General features: G+C 38.7%; 1 protein-coding gene across 12 annotated transcripts in view; it reads left to right on the top strand.

Moving 5' to 3' along the window:
* The window catches only part of LOC132118000 (tensin-2-like), a 49,404-nt gene that overhangs the window by 20,972 nt on the left and 2,995 nt on the right, over positions 1-25,437 (top strand). For 7 of the 12 annotated variants that reach the window (XM_059527456.1, XM_059527460.1, XM_059527462.1 and 4 more), the window contains 21 exons: positions 8,777-8,815; positions 8,909-8,938; positions 9,852-9,890; positions 10,514-10,563; positions 14,803-14,986; positions 15,086-15,136; positions 15,238-15,360; positions 16,326-16,390; positions 16,540-16,623; positions 16,703-16,815; positions 17,055-17,115; positions 17,336-17,411; positions 17,534-17,663; positions 18,163-18,228; positions 18,437-18,553; positions 19,177-20,625; positions 20,816-20,960; positions 21,251-22,224; positions 22,566-22,697; positions 23,297-23,395; positions 24,083-24,160. In XM_059527456.1, coding sequence (XP_059383439.1) covers positions 8,777-8,815; positions 8,909-8,938; positions 9,852-9,890; positions 10,514-10,563; positions 14,803-14,986; positions 15,086-15,136; positions 15,238-15,360; positions 16,326-16,390; positions 16,540-16,623; positions 16,703-16,815; positions 17,055-17,115; positions 17,336-17,411; positions 17,534-17,663; positions 18,163-18,228; positions 18,437-18,553; positions 19,177-20,625; positions 20,816-20,960; positions 21,251-22,224; positions 22,566-22,697; positions 23,297-23,395; positions 24,083-24,160 — 4,105 coding nt within the window. The remainder of the gene's footprint in view (positions 1-8,776; positions 8,816-8,908; positions 8,939-9,851; positions 9,891-10,513; positions 10,564-14,802; positions 14,987-15,085; positions 15,137-15,237; positions 15,361-16,325; positions 16,391-16,539; positions 16,624-16,702; positions 16,816-17,054; positions 17,116-17,335; positions 17,412-17,533; positions 17,664-18,162; positions 18,229-18,436; positions 18,554-19,176; positions 20,626-20,815; positions 20,961-21,250; positions 22,225-22,565; positions 22,698-23,296; positions 23,396-24,082; positions 24,161-25,437) is intronic. The other 5 variants (XM_059527458.1, XM_059527457.1, XM_059527467.1 and 2 more) reach the window with 5 other exon arrangements.

Raw genomic sequence — 25,437 nt, 5'->3', positions numbered from 1 at the left:
TTTCAGTAGGCTCAAAATAATTTGCAATGGCAGAAGAGATGATCATCATTCAATACTGAAAAAGGTTAATACAAAATAAAAAAGGATTTTGTGCCTATAGATTAACATGGCTTTAACTTAGTAACATGCTAACAAAAACTCTATTTTTTAAGACAATTGCTAGTTGAGTATGCCAGTCTAGAGCACTAGTAGTGTGGTAAGTGAAGCTGCTGTGCTGTGTATGTAGAGCATTCCAGATCCCTCACTCTTGAGTGTCCATGACCGTTAGCATGCTGTCTTGGCACATAAAGTCAAAACTTGACTGTATTTTTGTTTTTTTCCCCCATGCATCCTGTGAGTGGTAGGATCTTATCTATGTGCCAGAGTGGAAAATTCAGTCAGTAGAGAAAAAGAGATGATGGTGGAAAAATATTTAAGGGGCCAGAGAGGGGAAAAAACGAGAGGAATAGATGGCAGAGTAGACCGTCAGATGGAGGAAGAGTCATTTCCGCCTCTTTTCTGGGCAAAAAGGGATCCTGTTTCCCATGGTGCTGGTGGCTGAAGTGGGATATGAACTGGTATAAAAGAGGGAAGTGAATGGGTGGGCTCTTCCAGTAAATGGTTCATTTCATCACCCCTCTTTATGAGCTCATCAATGCCATGTGTTTCCCAAGCTTCCCTCAGGCCAGAGTGAGAGTGTTTATATATGAATCCAACTATGTGTGTCTCAGCTTTGTCTAAATCCGTGCTAGTTTCGTTTTGCATCATTTAGAGGTTGGTGTTCTGACTCAGAGGTCTGGATTACATCCGACTCCTAATGTTGGGTAACAAGGAGAGGTATATGACAAAAAAAAGAGCTAAAAGGGTATAACACCATGAAGGAATCCACCGTGGATGCAGCCTAGGGCCCTGTCATGCCATTTAAGCAAAACATTAGTTTTTCTGTCGTCCACTGACTTGCGAGACTTCTGTTTGAGTTATAACAGTAATTTTGAAGATACATTTTCTTTACTGAAGAACTAAAACATGACTCCAATAGAAACCTGAAGAGCAAAGGTTGATCTGAGGCTACAGCTGAGGTGTTGGCACATGCTGTTTGAACAGATTCACATAGATGAGGATACACACTGATGATTCACTATGCATCTGATGACTCATATTAAACATCAATCTGACATTGTGCACAGTCAGTTAAACATTTTCAGTTGTCACAGTTTTAAGTATTCATTACAGTATTGCATCTGTCTATCATGGTACAAGTGAATAAGCAATGTAGATAGTGTCTTAAATTGAGAGGAGATCCCTGTTAACTGCATACACTTCTACACTGCCTATAGATGAATTAATATAGCCTAGAAGATTGACTATCTATCTATGTATATATATATATATATATATATATATATATATACTGAATTAATTATTATAGGACATGAAAGATAAGGGTATTGTCATTGTACTATTTCTGAGGGAACTAATTAAATTAGTGTTTCTTATTCTCCCCAAAAAAGAAGAAAAGAAAAAAAAAAGTCAAACTGCCTTGAGTTTCCCATTGCATTTTGCCATCCGTGTAATTGACACCATATGGAAACTATCCGTATGCATAACTTTGAAGTGAAGAAAGATATCTATAACATCAGTACATTCTCCAATATGTCTACGTCTTTTGTATTTATAGCGTCCATAAAGGATTGTATAAATACATGAGATCAGAACAACTGCGGCATGTCGTTGTCTGATTACACAAGCCATGCTCGCAGAGGTGGGACTTTTCCATTGCTGATACCTGCTGATTGTGCTCTGTTACTTGTTTAGGTTTGTTTTCATTCGGAGGGAATGTATTTACTTCTGTTTATTCATGTTTTATCTTTTTGATTGGTTGTGTCATGTGTGACTCTTGCTTAGTTTGGCAGTAAGACAATAGAAGGGGTGAAATAATACTGAAGCTCCTGTTAGAGAGAGTGAAGGGACATTTGTCTCATGCTAATGTCTTATAGTTAATTAACTGGTTTGGTTGCAACATACTTTGGTATTACCTTATTTTGTACAAATATGTATGGTGTGTATCTTTTTATTTTGTAAGTTATTTAGATGCTTCTGTATTATTATCTACAAAAGAGCAATTATTCCTTTTATATAATTCTTATATATGCACTTATTCCTTGGCCCCTGTCATATTACATCCATACTGGCTCCATTTTGTTTGAGTCTAATGCTGCTTTAGGGATAATTATGACTCACATATGCACACAAATATTATATTATATTATATTATATTATATTATATTATATTATATTATATTATATTATATTATATTATATTATATTATATTATATTATATTATATTATATTATATTATATTATATTATATTATAATTTTATTATATTATATTATATTATATTATATTATATTATTATAAATAATATAAATTATATTAATAGTAGTAAGTATTATTATTATTATTATTATTATTATATAAAATATCCTTTGTTATCAGAAATGTAAAAATAGTTAAATACTATTTTTTTTAATTTACTTTTTTAGATATTTTATTTTCTATTATTATTGTTGTTGTTGTTGTTGTTATATTATAGTATATATTCTATACAATTAATTGTATTATTATTGTAAATAAAATATCTGGAAAATGTATAATACTATTATTTAATTTTAATGTTTTAGTATTATTATTCATTTATAAAAAATAAAATGGTAATTTATAAAATAATAATGATGATTAGTACTGTTGTTTTTTACAGTCAAGATTAATTAACTAATATACCATTATTATTTTCACATTACATTAATTGTTTGCACTGCAGTAATGGGAATTATTATTATTATTATTTTTTAAGAAATATGACCTTCTTCTTGAAATATGGCCTGGACTTTGTTATGTTTCTTGAGATGAACACTCACTATTGAAGAATTCATTAAAGGAATAGTTCACCCAAAATTGTACATTTTGTCATCATTTACTTGCCCTCCTGTCGTTCCAGTTTCTCTCTTATGTTGAACATTAAAGACTTCCATAGATTTTCTTTCCCTGCTATGGAAGTCAATGGGGACCAACTGTTTGGCTTCCTCAGAATTCTTCAAAATATCTTCTTTTGTTTTCAACATAAGATAGAAACTTATACAGGCTTGGAATGACTTGAACGAGAGTAAATGATGACAAAATGTTGATTTTTGATTGCACTGTTCTTCTAAGGCTGTTTCTCTTCATCTTTAGTGAAAGCCAGTATATCTGCTTCTCCTGAGACCCCTGTATTCTGCTCGGACTAATCGCAGTAATTACACTGTTTACACCCAAGCCCACCATCCAGCCTTGCTCTCCTCCCACGCTTCCTCCACCGCTCTGACATCCCTCCATCTCTCTCCCCCTCCTTCCTCCATTTCCTCTGCTCTCATGTTCATCTCCACCCTTCTTGTATTCCTGCGCTGGTTACAGTGTGACTGCCTGTTACATATCCTTCTCTAACCATCCTCTGATCTGCACTTCCTCTCTCTAGCCTCGTTTTTATCTCTATGTACATCTCCAGACCCCAACACACACGTGTACATGCACACAGAGCAGTAGGGAACATTTCCTCTCTGCCTCCGAGGAACTCTTAAAAAAGCCTCACACCTCTATGAACAGGAAACGAGTGCAGAGCGGATGAAGCAGCTGCTACTGAGAGGACAGTAACAAAGTCCATGTCAGGAGAAATCAGTTAAAATTACTGCATATACACTACTGTTCAAAATTTGGAGTTAGTACATTTCTTTTGGTAAAATGGCTAATAAAATGTTTTTAAAATATGTTTTTTATGCTCACCAAGGCTGCATTTATTTGATCAATAATACAGTAAATACAGTAAAAATTTAATTTATTCATGTGATCAAGGCTGAATTTTTCAGCATCATTACTCCAGTCTTCAGTGTCACATGATCCTTCAGAAATATTTATTTTTTATATTAATGTAAAAAATAATGTTGCTTAATATTTTTGGAAAGTGTGATAAAAAAATAATTCAGGATTGTTTGATTAATAGAAAGTTCAAAACAAAATAATTTGTAACATTATACACATCTTGCTGAATAAAAGTAATATTTCCTTTAAAGAAACTTTTGAATGGTAGTGTACTCACACAAAAATAAAGTCACATTTTCTATAATATTTTGTCTAAATGAATTTAAATTAAAAAAAAAATGCTGAAAGCTGAAATAAAACATTTTAAATGCAAAGTTTATTTGGGCATTACAATATTAAAATGTATCATATGGAAAAAATGGATTTAAAGATTAAAAGCAAGTCATAACCACATCTTGAACATTTGGGGTGGGGGGGCTTCTTAAAACAGTCTGAAGGAATTAAACAGTGCAGGAAATGCAAGGTTTAATTCTAGTATTGATATAATTGCTATTTGCATATATATATATATATATACCATTAAAAAGTATTTAAATATGCACACATTTACTAATAATTGTTTGCCTAATTTGCAGAAAATGACAAAAATGAATCACATATATGAAACAGTACCATATTTTCAATTTCTTATTTTCTTTTAGAATATTAAATATGGGCAGGGGGAGTGCTGAATGATGTCATTCTTACATCTAAATGCAAAAAATAGCAGAAAGGAGAACAACTAAATTCTGACCAATACCAATACATTGAAGAATCATCAATATCAGCGATCATTGATCTTGTACCGATATATTTTGTGCGTCCCTTCTTTAAACATGCTACAGATTGTGTAATGTTGCTGTGTGACTGTAAATAGTGTGATGTCAGTAATGAGCTCAGTCGTGTTTCGGTGGAGTCAAAACACATCCCTGTCGCATAAATAACCTTCCTTACTACTGCAGTGGTATTACATTTGGCACGTGTACTCGCTTGTGGACCGCTCCTCACCCTTAACGTCCCATTACACGTGGGAACATGTTCCTCGGGGCTCGCAGCAGAACACAGGGGCACAGAACAGGGGCCTGCTGTTACTTCAGAGACAGATGGAGGGAGGGAAATAAGGAGAGGGGTTGGGGAAGAAAGAATAATGGATTATAAAAGCGGGATGAAAGGCTGCTGCAGGAGTCGTTTGGTATGATTTGGCCCTACAGATGGAATTCAGAGTTTGTTCTGGCTGCAGGCCGGCCGGTCTGAGGGAGGCATTTTGTTAAATGAGGGAAAAATGAAAAGCGGAAAGTGTGGATTGGATAAGGAGAAAGAAAGTCAGAGCGAGTGAGAGGGAGAGAAGGAAGGTTACATACGGGAAGAAACAAAGGAGGAAAAAGATTAGCGAGAAGTAGCCAGAAACACTCAAACAAAAGTTTACCGTGGTAACCATAGTTTCCACCAAAATAGCATAGTCGCTACACTTATTAGTGGTTGTTGCTCATACTTTGGGATCTGAACAAACCCATAATCCTGCATATTAAACTTTGGCATGTAGCTCGTCCAGCACTTTTTGTGCTGTGGACATGAGTGATACCTCAAATATTGTTTGGAAGAGATGTGATACTTTTCTCAGCAGATAGACAGTTAGACAATGAAACATCTGAAAAATATCCCATAAGCACACATATCTATACTTGGGTGGAGGCCTCTTTTTATGGGGTCCGTAAGGAACCACCAAGAACATCCAACGCACCACCCATAGCGATATCGTGCTAAAAAAATAATCAGAACACCTTAGTGACCCACTGGCAGTTATGTAAAGGCAAATGACACATTTCCTTAAGGCCACCTAATATGCAAAATTCACTTTTATATGTTATTTGAACATAAATGTGTGACAGTGTGTGTACACAACCAACCTATAATGATGTTTTAATCCCCATAAATCATAAGCAGTCTCAGAACAAGCTGTTCGCAGAATCTGTACAATGTGATGTCACTCTGCACAAGCTCCACCCACAACTGCTGAAGGACACTGCTGTATTAGCAGAGACCCCGCCGTGAGTGAGCCACACACAACCCGCCATGTATCTCTTCACGCTAGAGCTTTTAAAAGCAGCATTACGAAAGTTAAGTAAGAAATGTCTTCTTATTAAAGCTATAGATGTTATTCAGTTCAGAGCAGTGAGTTATTTTTATTGTGTGCATTTATTTTATCGTTGGCATCATATTAACAGCGTAAACAGCAGTAGGTATGGTTACTGTATATTACGCTGCTGTCAATTAATACACAGATCTCATATAAATGTGATTTCTTTCCCAGCTGTTTACCTTCATAACATAACATAAACGCCTGTTTTTGTAACTTATGTTACAATCAAACAATTTATTCTTAAATTGTTAAGCAGCACAAGTGTTTTCTGCATTGATAATAATAATAAATGTTTCTTGAGCGGCAGATCAGTATATTAGAATGATTTCTGAAAGATCGTGTGACACCGAAGACTGGATTAATGGCTGTACATTAAATATAAATAAATAAAATATATTAAGCTGATATTTTTATCATTATAACCATATCTCAAAATGTTACTCTTGTTACTGTAATTAAATAAATGCAGCCTTGCTGAGCATAAAAAATACAAAAATTAAATAGCACTTACCCATCTCAAACTTTTGAATGATACTGTATTTTGGTGGAAATTGTGGAACATTTTTGTATGTGAAGACCAAACCACAGTTGTAGAGCAAGAGAAAGGGTGAATGAGTGGAGCATGAAAACATGAACAGGATGAATGAGGAAATGTTTGTGGAATGATTGACATGCAGAGGAAAAAAGGAATGAAAGCGGAGGGGAAATTTACCAGAGGAAGCAGGAAAATGTTCCCAGGGAATAAAAAAAAAGTAAGAGCGGGAGGGGCATTAAAGAAGAAACATCTGCTCATAGTGACAGAACATGAGTGTGTGTGAGGGTCAGTAATTGGCTCTCAGCTGCTGATGTCTTTAACACAGAGGCAGTGATATCTTTTACACCTGGTAAAAATAGTTACACCGTGTTTCACTTCTTGTCTTTGTATACATGGGGAAGGTGTTCTTTTTCCAGTGTAGTGAAATATTATATATGAGTTCTGTACACAGTGCATTTTGAGACATAATCATTAGCTTTTTTCAAATGCAATGGCAGATTTTTAGTCAAGAAAAAAGGACACTTAATATCATAATGGGATCCTCCCTATCTGTAGCAACTCACAAAACATCATGTGAACAATCACAGCTTACTTGGTAGTGTGCTGTTTACTGCATAGTATCTACTGGATACTGCTTAAAAATGGTTATTTTACATTTTGAATTCAATTCTGTAAAATCTTTTATAAAGAGTCAAGAAAGAAATCAATATATCAGATGTATTCATCAAACTGGAAGAAGAGGGTCAAGTTTAATGCAAAGTTTAACATTATGTTCAGAAGTTTGAGGTCTATAAGATTTTATTTTAAATAAATGAATACTTTTATTCAAAAAGGATGCATTGACCAAAAGTTACAAAATCCAGTCTACAAAAAAAACATTAAGCAGCACAATTGTTTTCAGCATTTATAGTAATAAGTGTTAAGCAGCAAATTTCTGAAGGATCATGTGACACTTAAGACTAGAGTAATGATGCTGACAATTCAGCTTTTACCATCACAGGAAAAAATTACATTTGTCTATATGTAAATGTATATAAAACACTTATTTTAGATATTATTTAAAATAATATTTCACAATTATACTGTTTTTACTGTATTTTTGAACATATAAATGCTGATTTGGTGAGTATAAACAATTATATAATAAAGTAATGGATTTTTTTTACAACTTTTTACAGTACATTCGAATAATACTGTGCTTATGTAATTATAATACTCTCTGAATATACTTTATATTGTGTATTGCACATTTTAGCCAATGTACTGTAGCTGGTCATCCAGGTGCTCCATTCATAAACTTTTGGTCAAATTTAAATCCCCATATAAGCTTAAAGTTAACTTTTTAGCCATGCTAACATATAGCTACGTTAGCATATAGATAAGCTCAATGCTAACAGACATGCTAAAAGCCACACAACTTCCAGTGTTGGCATATATTTGGAGACACAAATACCAAACCCCCAAGTCCCTCCATCCACCAGAGCCTCAGATGTTATGTTTCATTGTTTTGTTGAACAAAAACATAGTCTTTTAATAACTCTCTATCTCACTCCCTAGACACACACACACACACACACACACGCACACACACACACACACACACACACAGGTAGTCATAGGTCAAGGCCTAGTGTAGCGTCTATGCGTTTCTCCCTGCCTCAGCCCTTTTCCTGTGACCAAACAAACAGGGCAGGACAGGGCAGGGGATCGGATGTGTGGGGAGGGGAGGGGGGCACTTCATGTTACATAAGCATGAATGTCATTGTACACACACACACAAACACGTTTTCCCGCCTGCTGTAAGCACGCTAAAGATGCTCCGCCCCTTTACCCTTTATGTCAAAACATGTAAACACTTTTGTTTGGATGGGTGAGGGTTGTCTGTCATATACATACTGTCCCACAATTGATGTTGTGGTGTCTTGTTGTTTTGTACGAGATCATGTGAGAGGAATGTGCATACTAATGTGTTCGGTTACTGCCCATCACCCATAATCCCTTGCATCTCACTTTTTCTCCAGTCTCAGTGTTATCAGCAGATAGTTTGCTTATCTGTTGCTTTGGGGAAGCATTTCCTTCTCCCCATCCCAACAGATCCCTCTTCACCACTCCTTTCCCCTCGTTCTGGGACGGAGCTGGGAACAACCACAGGGTTTTGAGCGAATGTGTCTGTGTTGGACGGTGGAGGTGATGCAGATTTTGAGTCATGGTTCTTTTCTCTGTTTCAGATCAACACATCCTGCATCCCAGCGCAGCCCTCCGAACTGGTAAGACTTTGTTTATCTGTTTATCTCCTTCCTTTTTCCTGTTGTTTTCACTCAGTGCATCTCATCTGATTTTTCTTCTTACTTCTAACATAGATACCAGCAGGATCTCTTTGCTTCTCATTGGTTCAGTCATTGATTACCTCCTTTTTAATTGACTTATTTATTCATTGATTCACTTTTTCATTCGCTCACTAGCTAGTGGTAAAAAGTGGTAAAAATGACATTATTGGCATGTTTTGAATTTGAAAATCCTTTGAAGCTTTAATCAAAACTTTTATTACACTGCTGTTCAAAAGTATGGGGTTGTTAGGATTTTTTTTTTGTTTTTGAAAGAAGTGTATTATGCTCACCAATGTTGAGTTTTAAAAAGAAAATCAGTAAAAATAGTAATATTGTGAAATACTGTTACAATTATAATAAACGTGTTCTTTATGAATATATTGCAAAATGTAATTTTCAGCATCATTACTCCAGTCTTCAGAGTCACATGATCCTTCAGAAATCAGTCTAATATACCGATTTGCTGCTCAAGAAACATTTCTTACTATTATCAATGCTGAAAACAATTGTTCTGCTAAATATTTTTGTGAAACTTTGATACATTTTTTATAGAAATTGACTCATCATATGTCTTTACTGTTACTTTTGATCAAATGAATGCATCCTTTTTACTTTAAAGAATACATATCTTAATGACCCCAAACTTTTGTACATTAGTATATTCTTGCACTAATCATTAGCTGAATTAGAGAGTGTCTCAAAACCTACTGACCAGCGCTTTTGAACACAGTGATGGCCTATGATGGCCAAAAATGTTTAGATAGAGAACTTTAATCTCATTTAGACTCATTCTTTAATTTAGTTTAGTAGTGGTTGTTGTAAGCAGGGTTGTCATGTATGTTTTTGAGGCACTGCTGGTTCAGTTAAGACCTACTCATTGCATGATGCTTCTATAAGTAATGATGATATAATAAGATCCTTTTTTGTTGTTGTGACTCTGTTTATGATGCTTTATCTGTGTTCTCATCTGCTGCAGCGAAGGGGAACGTCATCCTCTAGACACATTCAGCATCTGGTGAGAACTTTTTCCTCTCTTTCATTATCTCACACTAACTGGCACATGGATCTTCCTCTAGATCAGGATTTTTTGGTCAGCCCTTTTGACCTAAGTATTAATTGAAATGTGAAGTACCCCCTAAGATTTTAAGTTAATGTTTCAGTAAGATTTACAGTATACAGTACAATATTAAAGTGTCTTCTTCAGCTCAAGCAAGTTGAATCTTGCACCAAGTAATTGTAGTTTCAAGAGTCATCAATTAGGACATAAATCAAGACAAAAAAACAATATATTTTATTTTATTTTATTGAAGTCTTCAGCTGTGACGTCAAAATTAATTGAATCACTATTTAATTTTCTGTATCCAGGATCTTTCTGTGGTTCTGACTCAAGTCCACTGTTTATTATTTAATCAATATCATTAGACTTCACTCATAAGGTTTTTTTAGTGGCATTTTTCTGTTTATATATTGCACATGTGTGTCTCCTTAAGAGTAGAACAAAAAATTAACAAACATTTCTGAAATAAACCAAAAAGACAATCTTTTGTACCAAGAGTTTGGCACTGTCAACTAGACAAAAGTTTACTGAGTTTATTGTGTCCAAACACAATGGTATAATCTTATTTTGTCTTTTCCCAGGGCTCCACCAAGTCTCTGACCTACACCAAACAGAGAAACACTCTCCCGAGGTACGTTTGTCTGAAAAAAATCAAATCAAATCCCAACCTATGAAGTTCAGCGATCGCTGCAGGAGTGTAGAGCATGCTTGAGTTCTGAGACTTTATTTCCTCAGCTAATCTCTACTTATCTCAGATAAGTTACCGCATCTCAGCAGGGTTTTTTCCCTTTGGATTTGATGTGAAAAGTCAAAATCCCCTTTGGCCGTAGTGTGGTGAGGAGCAGAGATCTAATATGTGTCAGGGAGCGTGGTTAGTTTAGCTGCACAGCACTTACAGCTCAGCTGTGTCCAATCAAACTCTAGTTATCCAATAAAATATCATTTACTGGACTATCATTTACTGCAGTTTTGTTTCGGAGAAGCTTTGATTTTTTTATTATTAGGTATGCACTAACATTGAAATTCTGGACAATGTAATAATTATAAATGCTAAATGTTAAATGTCAAATGTTAAAATTCTCTATTATTTTACGTGGGACAAAAATAAATAAATAAATAAAATAATAAATAAAATAATATATTTTGAATGCTAATTTTTGTGAATTTAGGCATCCCAACTTTAAAATGTGCAGTATAAAAAATTATTAAGATAATTGCTGGATATTGCATTTAACGATTTTAAATGATAAATGTTAAAATTCTTTATTATTTTTTATGGGGAAAATGTAAATTATAAACTCTATCTATCTATAAAATCTATTTTATCTATATTAATGTGCAGTATACAAAATTAATTAATACTGAATAATTTGTTTAATTTTAAATAATAACTCTAGGCCGCGGCTCACTCTAGATTGCGGCTCACTCTAGATTGCGGCTCACTCTAGACCGCGGCTTACTCACGGCTCACTCTAGGCCGCGGCTCACTCTAGGCCACGACTCACTCTAGGCCACGGCTCACTCTAGGCCACGGCTCACTCTAGATGGTGGCTCACTCTAGGCCACGGCTCACTCTAGACCGCGGCTCACTCTAGATTGCGGCTCACTCTAGACCGCGGCTTACTCACGGCTCACTCTAGGCCACGGCTCACTCTAGATGGTGGCTCACTCTAGGCCACGGCTCACTCTAGGCCGCGGCTCACTCTAGACCGCGGCTCACTCTCGGCCACGACTCACTCACGGCTCACTCTAGGCCACGACTCACTCTAGACTGCGGCTCACTCCAGGCCACGGCTCACTCTAGACCGCGGCTCACTCTAGGCCACGGCTCACTCACGGCTCACTCTAGGCTGCGGCTCACTCTAGGCCACGACTCACTCTAGACCGCGGCTCACTCTAGGCCGCGGCTCACTCTAGGCCACGGCTCACTCACAGCTCACTCTAGGCCGCGGCTCACTCTAGGCCACGACTCACTCTAGACCGCGGCTCACTCTAGATTGCGGCTCACTCTAGACCGCGGCTTACTCATGGCTCACTCTAGGCCATGGCTCACTCTAGATGGCGGCTCACTCTAGATGGCGGCTCACTCTAGGCCACGGCTCACTCTAGACCGCGGCTCACTCTAGGCCACGGCTCACTCTAGATGGCGGCTCACTCTAGGCCACGGCTCACTCTAGACCGCGGCTCACTCTAGGCCACGGCTCACTCTAGGCCGCGGCTCACTCTAGACCGTGGCTCACTCTAGGCCACGACTCACTCTAGACCGCGGCTCACTCTAGATGGTGGCTCACTCTAGGCCACGGCTCACTCTAGACCGTGGCTCACTCTAGGCCACGGCTCACTCTAGACCGCGGCTCACTCTAGGCCACGGCTCACTCTAGACCGCGGCTCAATCTAGGCCACGGCTCACTCTAGGCCACGGCTCACTCTAGGCCACGGCTCACTCTAAGCCGCGGCTCACTCTAGGCCATGGCTCACTAGGCCACGGCTCACTCTAGGCCACGGCTCACTCTAGGCCATGGCTCACTAGGCCACGGCTCACTCTAGGCCGCGGCTCACTCTAGATTGCCGCTCACTCTAGACTGCAGCTCACTCTAGACTGCGGCTCACTCTAGGCCTCCGGCCTCTGCTCACGCAAAGCTGCAGCGTGTGATGCTGTTTCTTTGAGAAAGCGAAACTACTTTGTTTGGCCTTCCAAAAGAGGACATGACCAGAAATCATGTTTCTATCACATTTATAGTGGGGTTTAATGTTTATGTCTCATCGATCCGGCCGGACAGGGTATCACAATATGTTAAGCGGCATAACATTTCCGTCACACGCTTGAGGTATTCAGCTAATCACAACACACTGGATAGCTGGCCAATCACAGCACACCTCGCTTTTCAGAGAGATGAGCTTTATAAAAATAGATTCGTTTCAGAGAGGCAGGGCATAGAGGAGATACAATAATGTACAGTATGTTTAAAATAATGTGTTTTTTTAACCTTAAACCACATAAACACATTTCATTACACCAAATAATGTTCTTTTTAGCTAGTGATTCACGATCATGATTTTTCATGGCCGACTCCGATACCGATTTTTTACAAGCAAACTGGCCGATTCCGATACCGATTTCCGATTTTTTAAAAATCTTTAAGCAACAAACAAGAAAGAAGGAAAGTGTGCATAAACAAGATGTTTATTTGGTATTTAATAGGCCAAACTGGCTTTTGGCTATTGAAAACAATAACTGTAACCATCTGAAATTAACGGCAGCAACTGCACAGTAAGTAGCCTACATTCAATACAAACATAGATGGTACAGACATCAGCATTTAGCTTTTTTTTTTTTAGAATTGGGTTGAAACTACATAGAACTGGCCTTAAATGAAAAGATTAACTGTAACCATGTGAAATTAAAAGCAACAACTGCATAGTTCTACAGTCCAAGCAACACAATCAACACACATTCAATAAGAGGTTTTTTAATCAGCCTTCAGTATTTGTTTTAGTTTTTAAATTTGGTTTTAAATTAAAAAAAAGGTCTTTACGAGTGAGACTAAATAAAAGTATGCTATATAAATACTAAGGCTGCTCCGATCAAGATCGGCCGATCGTTAATGCGCATCTCGTCAGTAAAGCCAGTTCTCTAATCAGCGGTAAATTCCCTCAGGTGCGTGATTTCACATAGAGCAGCTGTTTCTACACAGAGCCGTTGTTAACTGAGAAGATGCGCAAATAAACGCTGAAAATGAAGTGGATTTGCGCATCTTCTCAGTTAACAATGGCTCCGTGTAGTAACAGCTGCTCTATGTGAAATCACGCACCTGATGGAATTTACCGCTGATTAGAGAACCGGCTTTAATGATGAGATGCGCATTAACGATCGGCCGATCGTGATCAGTGCAGCCCTAATAAATACATTATTCCAAAATGCTAAAATCAAATAGTGTTGGTGCAAATAAAACAAATAAACAAAGTATTTCATTCATCCAATTAAAAAAAAAATTAGGGTAATGATTCACATCTATATTTTTTTACTTGAGCCAATGAAAAATAAATAACTTATTGTCTCAAGTAAAAAAATATAGATGTGAATCATTACCCTAAAATGTTTTAATTGGATGAATGAAACACTTTTTTTCAGTGTGCTACAGCAGGTGATTTTTAAATCAAATTAAGTCTATGTAATTTTAAGGTAAAATAAAAATAATCATCCTATACAGAACTGATGTTTACTTGTATGCAACGTGTATGCAAGTTCTAATTTACGAAAGAAAAAAAAAAACATTTAGTTTTTTGTCACAGTTTAGACGTTGAGCTGAACATCTCCTCACGGTCTATGTACTCGTGTTCAGGGCGCGGACCGGTACAGTATACGCTCGCGCAGCTTCAGTGCGCGCAGGAAAGGGGCTTTTATTTGTGCGCCAGTACACCAACGGCTGATCGCTTCCTGCTATCTGTGCCTCAGACATGAAGCTCTGAATTTCCAGTGCTGAACAGCTGCCTGTGTCCTGCGCATAGATTTCGAAATACTTCCACAACCACACAAATGGCACAGTGAATGATTACAATGTAGTCTGTGCACGCGGGCGCACTTCCGGAAAATCGGCCGAAAAAAGACCAAAAACCGGTCGATTGCCGATCGCGTATTTTAAGCAAAACCGGCCAGTTCTGATTCATGGCCGGTCAACCGGTGCATCCCTATTTTAAGCAACATCATATGACCCCTTTAAAATATAGAAAGAAAGGAAATGAGCACTGTAAAGAATTGTAAAGAACCACCTTAAAGATTCATAAAACTGATGTTTCATTTTATGTCTGTTAGCTTTTCGCATCATTTGACAGAATATTTAAGCTGGTCCCCCCCCCCTCTCTCTCTCAGGAGCTTCAGCGTGGATCGGGTGATGGACAGAGTGATGGAGAGGCACTATGATTTCGACCTCACATACATCACAGAGAGGATCATCTCTGTCTTTTTCCCTCCTCTGCTGGAAGAGCAGCGGTACCGCCTCAACCTCAGGGAGGTGGCAGCCATGCTCAAGTCCAAACACCAGGACAAGTTTCTGGTAAGTGACTCAGCATGTATTTACTGTATCTAAGGGAAGTTTACTTATGTCATTGTAATAGAGGCATTTTCACTGTTCCGGTCCATTTTCCTCCCACAGTTATTCAATCTTTCTGAGCGGAGGCATGACATCACCCGTTTAAACCCAAAGGTAGGGGCTCACTTTGTACAAAGTTGCTAGTTGCTTTGCGGCTGAACTTTAAAGACCTGATTACACCACCCAAGATTACAGTCTCTCTTTGTCTCTCTCAGGTTCATGACTTCGGCTGGCCAGATATGCACGCTCCTCCTCTGGATAAGATCTGTGCCATGTGCAAAGCCATGGAGAACTGGCTGAACTCTGACCCCCAGCATGTGGTTGTTCTGCACTGTAAGGTCAGAGGCCATTGTAGTCTTTGGACGGTTCATGTCAGGGTCACAGGTTACTGAAGTGTGCTGACGTGACCCTTAAGGACAACCCTGTAAAAAATTTCCACAGATGATAACATGAAGCCAGATCTGAGAGGATGTCCTGATTTGGCAGACTTTTCGTTTTATGCGAGATGTTTAAAACAGCAACTAAAAAGCAAAGTGTAAGAGATGAGAAAGCACAATATATATTGAATTGTTTTGGATCTTTAGCAGGACCCAAAATAATAAACAGCGTTCTAGAACATTTTATATTCTAAAACAAAGAAATGATCAGATCGTCAGATGTTCTTCCATTGCAGCTCAATTTGGATTATCATTGTCGGTTTTTACACAAACTTGCTGACGGGAACATGCCAAAATATGTAAGCAACCACCCTAGCAGCTGCTTGAAAACAAGCTAAAAAACTGTTTATTGTGAAAAGCATGTTCATTTTTAAATTAGATTTCATAGGGATGTAATGATGCACCCAAAACAGTTGAAAGTCTATAAAAAATATGCGGTTGAATAATTTGGCTTAGATGTTAAATTAATTCCATATAAACATGCTCATGCTGCACGTATGCAACACCTTAGATTCAGATTTCCAAGAAATTCCTTTCATTTGTATTATTTTATTACATTTTATTTATTTATTTGTTTATTTGTTCGGGATTTGTTTTCATATTTTAATTTCATAAAAGAAATGTGCAGCATTTTGTCTGCAAAATAATAAATCTCATTTCGTTAAAAAAATCACGAGAAAGTATTATTGTGGAATCAATATCATGAATCGTATCATATCGCATCGCATCGTTACATACCTAGCTTTCACTCAAATTGTTAAGCTTTTCAAAACCTGACTGTCTGAATGTCGTCTTCATTTGAAACAGATCTTAAGTGCAAATCATATCTGTAGCAGTTGTATTGATTAGTATTGATTGTTTTTCAGGGCAACAAAGGAAAGACAGGTGTTATCATTGCTGCCTACATGCATTACAGCAAAATATCAGCGGGGTAAGCCATTCAACATAGCAATGGGACACAGATTTTATATAAATGAGTTTTGTTACACGTAATTACAGCAGATCATTATGGGGGGCTTTCTGGTTAATTAACAAGCATCTGTCTCTGGTGTTTTTTCTTAACTGCATTTGTGCACACAGGGCAGATCAGGCTCTCAGCACATTGGCCATGAGGAAGTTTTGTGAAGATAAAGTCTCCTCCTCACTCCAACCCTCTCAGAACAGGTACATCTCTTTTGATTTATTCATCTTTGTGATCTTTACATACTTTTTTTTTGCATTATTTACACTGATGTCTCTGCAGGTATATCTATTACTTTGGAGGGCTGCTCTCAGGGGCCATCAAAATGAACAGCAGTCCACTCTTCCTCCATCAGGTCCTCATTCCTACCATCCCCAACTTCCAGGAAGATGGAGGTGAGTGAATACTTTCATAACGTCATTCCCTGACTTCATTCATGCATAAGCCCTCAATGAGGTCCCTGAGGTAATATGTGTCTCTGTGAGAACATATGTATTCATTAAGCAAACCTCCTTCACATTCACACACATTTCAAGTTTGTTTTTAATCTTTTGCAGTGGAGGAGAAAGAGAGAGACACAGGGAGTTCGCCAATTCCTCTTTCATATCTCACTTTTTCCTCACTCTCTTGACAGGTTTCTTCCCTTTCCTGAAGATATATCAGTCCATGCAGCTTGTCTACACTTCTGGCATATAGTGAGTGTGGATCTATTGGATACATTTACATAATTTAAAGCACAAATAATGGTGTTTGCTAGGGCAGGCACCACTATGCTGTTCTAAGTATGAAGTACTAAGTATTACCAGGCATTATAAAGTGGGGTGTTTAATCCTTCATATCTTCTTCAGGAAATGAATAAATAATAAATCTAGTTTAAAGAGTATTTTTGCAAACTGTGTGTGTGTGTTTTTGTAGTGACCTACAGGGGTCTGGGAGCAGACGGCTGATTGTTACTATTGAGCCTGCACTGCTGCTGAAAGGAGACATCATGGTATGTGGAGGGGGTTTTATCTGATATATTACAAGTGTCAAAACCATAGGCATTTCCATCACTTCAGTCTCTTTCTCTCGCTCTTGTCACTTTTATGGTCTGTTTCTCTGTCTTTCCTGTAGGTAAAGTGTTATCACAGGCGGGTTCAGTCTGCTGAGAGGGACTCTGTGTTTCGACTACAGTTTCATACTTGCACCATTCATGGAGCTCAGCTCTGGTTTGGCAAAGGGGAACTGGATGAAGCTTGTTCAGGTACATTCTTAATGAAACAAGCCAACAATCATATGCCAAGTTCATATATTTTTACAATAAAACCAGAGCCATCTGTGCAACTCTGACCGCCTGGAGCTGAAATGGCCTTGGGATATCAGCTGAGCTTGGTTTTTTACGATGTGATTTTTGTTTCGGTGGTCTGTGTTCTTTTAGCCGTGCTGTAAATTATCACCCTCGTTCCCATTGGGTTACACCTGTGCACCACAGCTGCGGAATTGAGATGAGATACAGATTTTCACATGACAATATATTCTCTGTGGGCTTAGATACAAGCATGGGAGGCGACTTTAATTGCTTGTAAAACTCTGGGAAAATTCCTAGACAATAATCATTGTTATAATCAAAAACATTTATGTAGTGTGTAGTATGGAAATAATATTATATACAATGCCCATTATTAATGACAAATATTATTAGTTGGCAAGGGTCTTCTGTTTTCCCAATGATTAACAATCTCTATTCCCACTGTTTCCTGTAGATGACAGATTTCCCTCTGATGCCACAGTGGAATTTGTGTTTTCATCTGGGCCTGAGAAAATAAAAGGTAACATCAAATACTTAATCAAACTGCAGATAAAGTTCTTACTAACTGTTTGCAGTTTAAGGGACCATGAAATTGTTTGACAAACACAATTTTCTTTCTTGAGCTGACATTTGCCATTGAAACAGCGGGGTGCTGTGTTATAATGGAAATGTACTTGGTTGTAATTTTATTCTCAGTGTGTGTGTGTGTGTGTGTGTGTTTGATCTAGGGAGGGTAAGCCAGAGGAATGATCCAGCTGTCAGCGTGGACTATAATACAAATGATCCGGTGGTGCGCTGGGACTCTTATGAGAACTTCAATCAGAGACATCAGGACAGCCTAGAGGGTACAACTGTTCATTCATACATCCACAGACTGGTATTTTTTCAATCCTTCAAAGGAAACATTCTGTATTATTTTAAACAGGACTTTCCTTTTTATTTTTAAATAAAAATTTGATACTACTCTCTACAATGTTTAAAAAATCTTGCCAGATCAGAATATTGAAACTAAGAGGCAAAATCGAGATTCAGAAATAAACATGGAACCATCACAACCATGAGCACATTAACAAATGGTCAGGTTTACACATTGACACCTTGACAGAGGTGTTTTTTTTATCATAACCAGTGTTTGTTCAACAGCAAATGAGCATATGTCAATTTATTTAATAAGACTGCTGTTTGCATTTAGAATTTTCACCATGATACATGAGTTACTTTTTCAAGTGCTGTAATGTAAACAAAAAAAAAAAAAAAAAAACTAAGAACATAAAATATTGCATAATATATGTAACTTGTAAAAGGAAAATAATGTTAATCTGAAACTAAATTATGACCTTTTTTGCTCCAAACCTTGAATAATATTTTAAATGGGCTTTAGGGAAATATAAAATGCCGAAATATGGACCTCTATATTCTTTCTTGCACTAAACATTGATTAAAAAACAACTCTCATAAATCCCTCCAGATATCGCACACACACGTGGGCCTCTAGATGGCAGCCTGTACGCTCAGGTAAAAAAGCGCCAAGCTGCATGCTCCACCTCCTTGCCGTCCACCAATGGGAGCCCTGCAAGAAGCTCTGAGGAGCGTCCAAGTCAACTTCTCTCTGTTAGCACTGATTCTGGACATTTTTCCGTCCCACCTGACCGGCTCGATGAGCCGACTCGACAGGCCCCGCCTACTCAGCAAGAGCGAGAGGAGCTTGAGCGCCTGCTGGGTGGGATTGAAGGTGATGGAGGGAGGGATCGTGACCGAGAAACAGCCATTTTGGATGATGATTCCTTGCCTCCTGAAAGGACTGGGTCACTGAGGTTGGGACGTTCATGCTCATGTCGGGTAGGCTACCGATCCCAGCGTTGTGCTGAGCCTGGATGCGATGGACTCCACCACATATCTAATGGGTACTGCCTTGATCGTCCCACCACCACTAATGGACACACAGGGGCTCCCTCTCCAGGGATGCCATCTGTTGTAGGGCTTTGCCAACATCACAGTGCCCATCCTCACCAACCCCTGCCACCACCAGATCTGCTCTGGGACCGCCAACAAGGTCCACAGCACTACCTACATCGCACTTGCTCTGACGGACCATCACGCCACCTGTGTCCATATCCATCCCAAGAGATAAGTCCCCATCCACATAGTCTGTCTCCCCGACTGCTCTGTAGGGCGGACGAGTACATTCCATACCCCCACCATCACCACAGTCATCCACACCACCCAAAACCCGGTGGACCCTACCACGATGTCATGATAATAGATGGCCTAGTGACACCTGGCTGCCCCTGTCGGGACTGCTGTCTGCGGCGAGAAGATTTCCACACCCTCCGTTTGGACAGAGAGGAGGGAATACATTGGGAGAGGGAGGCAGAGCTTCACCGGGATACTGGGTTAAGACGGGGCAGAGAGGCTGATATGCAAAGAGGGGCAGCGATATGGGACCGGGAGGCAGGGCTAAGAAGGGGCAGAGAAATATCTCTGCACTGGGAAAGAGACCGAGAAGCAGAACTACAGTGGGAGAGAGAACGAGAGGCTGAATACTGGCACAAAAGGGCTACCGTAGCCCCCTACGGGCCTCACAGTCATGAACTACCAGCATTTAACTTTGATCCACTTCCCGCAGGCCATCCTGCATACCCTGAACCCTCCCGGTCCCACTCTCATGCCCATCTGGATCTCAAATACAGCAGCAGTTCCAGTGGATACCAAACACCACACCAGACATGCCCCTGCTCCCCCTACCAGCCGTCACCCTCAGAGAGTCGTGGCTATGCCTCGGGTTACCAGTCTGAGTCCACATCCCCTCTTCCACCTCCCTCCACCTCCTGCCCTGGCCCAGTGCACCATGGCAGCAGACCTATAGATAACCAAACAGACTCCCACCCTCAGCAGTACACCTCTGATACAAATACAGGTGAGAAATGACTTGACAGGTACAATTAAAGTCTTTTATCACAGTGTATTGGATTGTCTTTAAATTAGAATATTTTGCAAACAAGTTTTCATCACCTTATATTAAAGAAATGTGTATGTCCTTCATCTGCATTCAGTTTCATCTGTGCATGATCAAATTTGTTCATTATCCTTTATGCTGCCTGGTGTAGATAGCATAGGCTGGCGTAGTCACATTACCCATGGTTCCCTGCGGCGGACACATCGAGATCCACATGCCCCATGTTCAACACCCTCGGATATTTCAGGACCTCCAACACCAGTCCACACAAGCAGCCCCTTGCGAACCCAGGAGAGGTAACTGCGTTTATAATTAGAGGTGGGATTACTCCTGCAGAGTTTATCTCTGACCCTAATCCAGCACACCTAAACCACCTGAAGCTTAATCTCCAACCCTTCAAGCAAAACTGAACCAGCTAATTAAGGTGGTCAGGGTTACCTTAACATAACAGCAGGTGTGTTGGAGTGGAGTTGGAGATCTGTAGTCTGGTAGCCCCCAGGAGCACAGTTGGCTACTCCTACAGTATATGAAAATTTTACCTAATGACTTAAGATAACATTGTGTTGATTTCTTCTTCCATTTTTAGTCCTAGCCTGAGTATCCGTGAGTCAAGAGAGGTGAACAGCGAAAGCAGTTCAGCCCACTCCCACAACAGGACACACCCACCTGGCCCACAGTCCACCAGTACCAGTCTGGGGTCTCGGCAAACTGTACTTTCTTCCAGTCAAGAGATTCCTGAGATACACCTATTTCCGGCCACACCCACCACTGCCCAACAACTCTCTGCACATTCCTCACCAACGACACCTTCCACCCCTCAAATCTCAGCAGAACACTCCACCCCTTTAACCCCTTCATCAGAATCCACCCACTCACAAACAAACAGCTCACCTACTGCTGCTACAGTATCACCCACAGGGGAAATGGTACCACAGTCAACTGAGACTGTTAAACCAGCATGCTCACCAGGTCCCTCTTTTCCTACCCCGTCCATCCAAGATCATTCGCAGAGCAATGGAGTATCACCATCTCCTGAACCAGACACCCCCTCTTCTACCCCTGCGTCCCCTCAGCAACCCACTGGCGAACACGAGAGCTCTTCTTCCCCTGAACCTCCAGTGCCTGGCTTCGCGACACTGGGTAGGAAGCTGATGTTGGGCTCTGGAATCTCACTTCCTGCAGGACACAGTATGGACGGCAGCCCCAGCTCCACTCCTACCTTTCCCAACTCTCCAGCCTGCTGCACCCCATCTCCTCCACCAGGCTCCTACTTAGGGAGCCTAGCCATCTCTGTGCCACAGCCTCCCCTCCCTGAGAAACGCCGCCCATCCGGCCTGCCAGGATCACCAAATGGGAGGTCTGGAACGCTGAGGGCATCCATGAGTCATCAGCCCTCTGGTCAACACCACGTTACATTCTCACCTTCAGTAGGAGAACTAACTATGTCCGCTGAACAGGGAGAAGTTGGTGTGGAGGGTGAGATGGGCAGCCATGTCAGTGTGAAATTTGTGCAGGACAGCTCTCGATTTTGGTATAAACCTGGCATCTCCAGAGAGCAAGGTGAGACAACCACTGTTGTCTTATAATTTAACTATATATAACTAAATGCACTTTAGAGATGCCTTCATGACCAGCTGATAATAAGAACAATCTGCATTTGTAAAACATAAGTGCAGTATACTCCAAAATAATGGCAAAATGTGGCTTTTGAGTTGACTTTTGATGTCTTATTGGTGATCCTTGCACTTTTCATAACCCTTAGTATGAGCGATACTAATAATGATGCTTACTTTTGTGCTGTAGTGTTTTTGCACACGCTGCAACAGATTATTGCTCCATATGCTTGGATCTTTTTTTTAAATAGTGATGTCTCATTAAATTGTTCTGTCCCTGTTCAACAGCTATAGCTGCACTGAAAGAACGAGAGCCAGGGGCTTTCCTCATCCGAGACAGTAACTCTTTCCAGGGGGCCTACGGTCTGGCCCTGAAAGTTGCCAGCCCACCCCCCAACGTCAATAACCACAGCAGCAAAGGTACGTCACATCTGCAGGCATTTCCTCACACAAACATTTATCTTGCTTCAGTGTTGCTCCCAAAGCTCTTTGTCTGCACAGGAAACACACGACTGCACCTGAAGTACTCTTGCTGAGCTATAATCAGAAATTCAAAAATAATGTTTTTTAATAAATTGTCTTTGAACAAACAAATTGGTAAATAGGGTTGTGCTCTATTTAGATGTGAACTGAGAATGGCATTGCCAATTGGAATTGAGGCAACAAACACAAAGTAGAAGTGCAATTCAAATGTAAATGCAAGTAGAATTAAAATGAATTCAGTGAAATTGTGACAATTTTTTAGCTATAAAAGCAAAGTCATGAAAAGATTAGAATTTTAGCTTTTCATTGTCTTGAATGTTTTATTGTCATGGTTAATAGTGGACCAAGTGCACTGTTTATTTTTGTACAGTTCAACTAAATATTTAGTTGACAAAGCATTGAGAACTGTTTTAAAAATGTTTTGTGACTTTTGCCTTTAAACAGTGATATATGTTTATCTAAGGTTGTCATGATTTGGCATATAACCAGAATTAGCATCCTAGTCTGCATTAATTGTATAATTTCCTGTCTGTTAGCAGGAGGAGACCCTCTGGAACAGCTGGTTCGACACTTCCTGATTGAGACAGGGCCTCGAGGAGTGAAGATTAAGGGCTGTCAAAATGAACCCTACTTTGGTGAGCAGTCCAGGAATCCTGTATGAAAGTCTACAGGTTGGCTCGCCAAAAACTGATTAAGCTTAGTCCTGGTTTAGCTTAAAAGGATAATTCACCCAGAAATTATAATTCTGTCATCATTTACTCACCCTCATGTCATTCAAAACCTGACATTTTATTATAAAGATGTTAGAAAGTTCTTATGGTTTTAAACCTGATCTGGAAGACCAATATCTGAGTACAAAGTTGGAGTTAATAGAACAGCCATCTAGAATAAAGATTTTTGAAAGTTGAGCTTAGGTTAGTGTGAAAATGAGTTCGCACTTTCCTGAGATATCTGAGGGGGGATCAGTTTGCTCAATGCATGCAAGGTATTCAGACAGCAATACTGTCCAGTCTCCATGATATCTCCGTCATGTATTCTAGCAGAGTGCTGAATATGCCAAATAGTTCAGAACACTTGTTTCATAAAAAGAGCCAAATGACAACCTTGAGTTGTAGAAGTAGAGACAAAGCTCATATCTTTGATGTAGCGTTTGTTTTTCTATATTAGAATGCCAAAAAGTTATTTTATGCTTGCAATTAGTTGCTGTCTGGCTAAATTCTGGGGCTTTTGCAATCTGGCACATCAGTTTTAAAGATAAATAAAGTTGAAGTGTTATGAAAGCTAAGTATTGAGGTCCTCTGTGTGTGTTTTGTCATTGGTAGGGAGTCTTTCAGCACTGGTGTATCAGCATTCGATTACACCTATCTCTCTGCCCTGTGCCCTCTGCATCCCAGAGAAAGGTAAACAAAATGCCACACGTTAACACCACGCTGAGATATCACTGAATGAAAGCACAGACACAACATATGCTCATTGTGGGGTTAGAGTTTATAAGGAGTTGTAAGGCAAGAAATGAATGCTTTAAAACAACAAAAAAGACAAAGTAACAGTAGTAACAGTAGTAAACAGAACAGTTTCCATAATATTCTGCATTTTGAAAATTCTTAATACATACTGAACAAAACAGTATTTTTTTAAATTTTTACTTCCTTGTAACTGTATTCAACTATACTTTGAACGAAGGTTGGTTGTTTTTTGTTTTTTGACTGATTCATCAAAAAACCACTCATATGTATCATGTTTGTGAAACATTGCTTGGACTGTATGTTTTTTTTGCATTGGAATGTTATAGCTAATTTATAAGTTATAGATAATATACATAATGTGTTATCTATTTTTCATCTTATTTATTGTCTATTGTAGCAGTTATTTTTATATAGACAGCTGAAATAAATATATATATATATTGACATGGAGCTGTATGTAAAATACGCAGTATTATTTATAGACTAAATGGTAGTGAATGTGTAATATTTTAATGAGGACAAACACATACTCAATACACAATATTATACATACATTACCATGTAGTACTGTACATTATACTATACATACAGCTCCAAAAGCTGTATGTATAATATACAATATATATATATATATATATATATATATATATATATATATATATATATATATATATATATATATAATGTATATATATATATATATATATATAATGTATATTATACATACAGCTTTTTAAAAACAAATTTATTATTTTAATATAGCAAGGATGCATTAAATTGATCAAAGGTGACAGTTAATATATTTATAATGTTATAAAGATATATATTTCAAATAATTGCTGTTTTTACTTTCTGTTCATCAAAGTAACCTAAAACATGTATCAGTTACCAAAAAATATTAAACAGCATAACTGTTTTAAAAATTCATAATAATAATAATATATTGAGCAGTAAATCAGTATATTAGAATGATTTCTGAAGGATCATTTGACACTGAAGAATGCAGTAATGATGCAGAAAGTTCAGCTTTGCATCACAGGAATAAATTACATTTTAAAATATATTAAAAAAGAAAACAAATATAATTTGTAAAAAAAAAATCACAATATTAATTTTTCACTGTATTTTTTTTATCAAATCAGTGCAGCCTTGTTGAGCTTAAGAGACTTAATAAATAAAAATAACAAATCCCACACTTTTTAACCCTAGTG

This window comes from Carassius carassius, chromosome 37 (assembly GCF_963082965.1).
Source record: "Carassius carassius chromosome 37, fCarCar2.1, whole genome shotgun sequence".
Lineage (NCBI taxonomy): Eukaryota > Metazoa > Chordata > Actinopteri > Cypriniformes > Cyprinidae > Carassius > Carassius carassius.
Note: the sequence above shows the minus strand (reverse complement) of the source record. Positions and strands in the feature narration are given on the sequence as shown.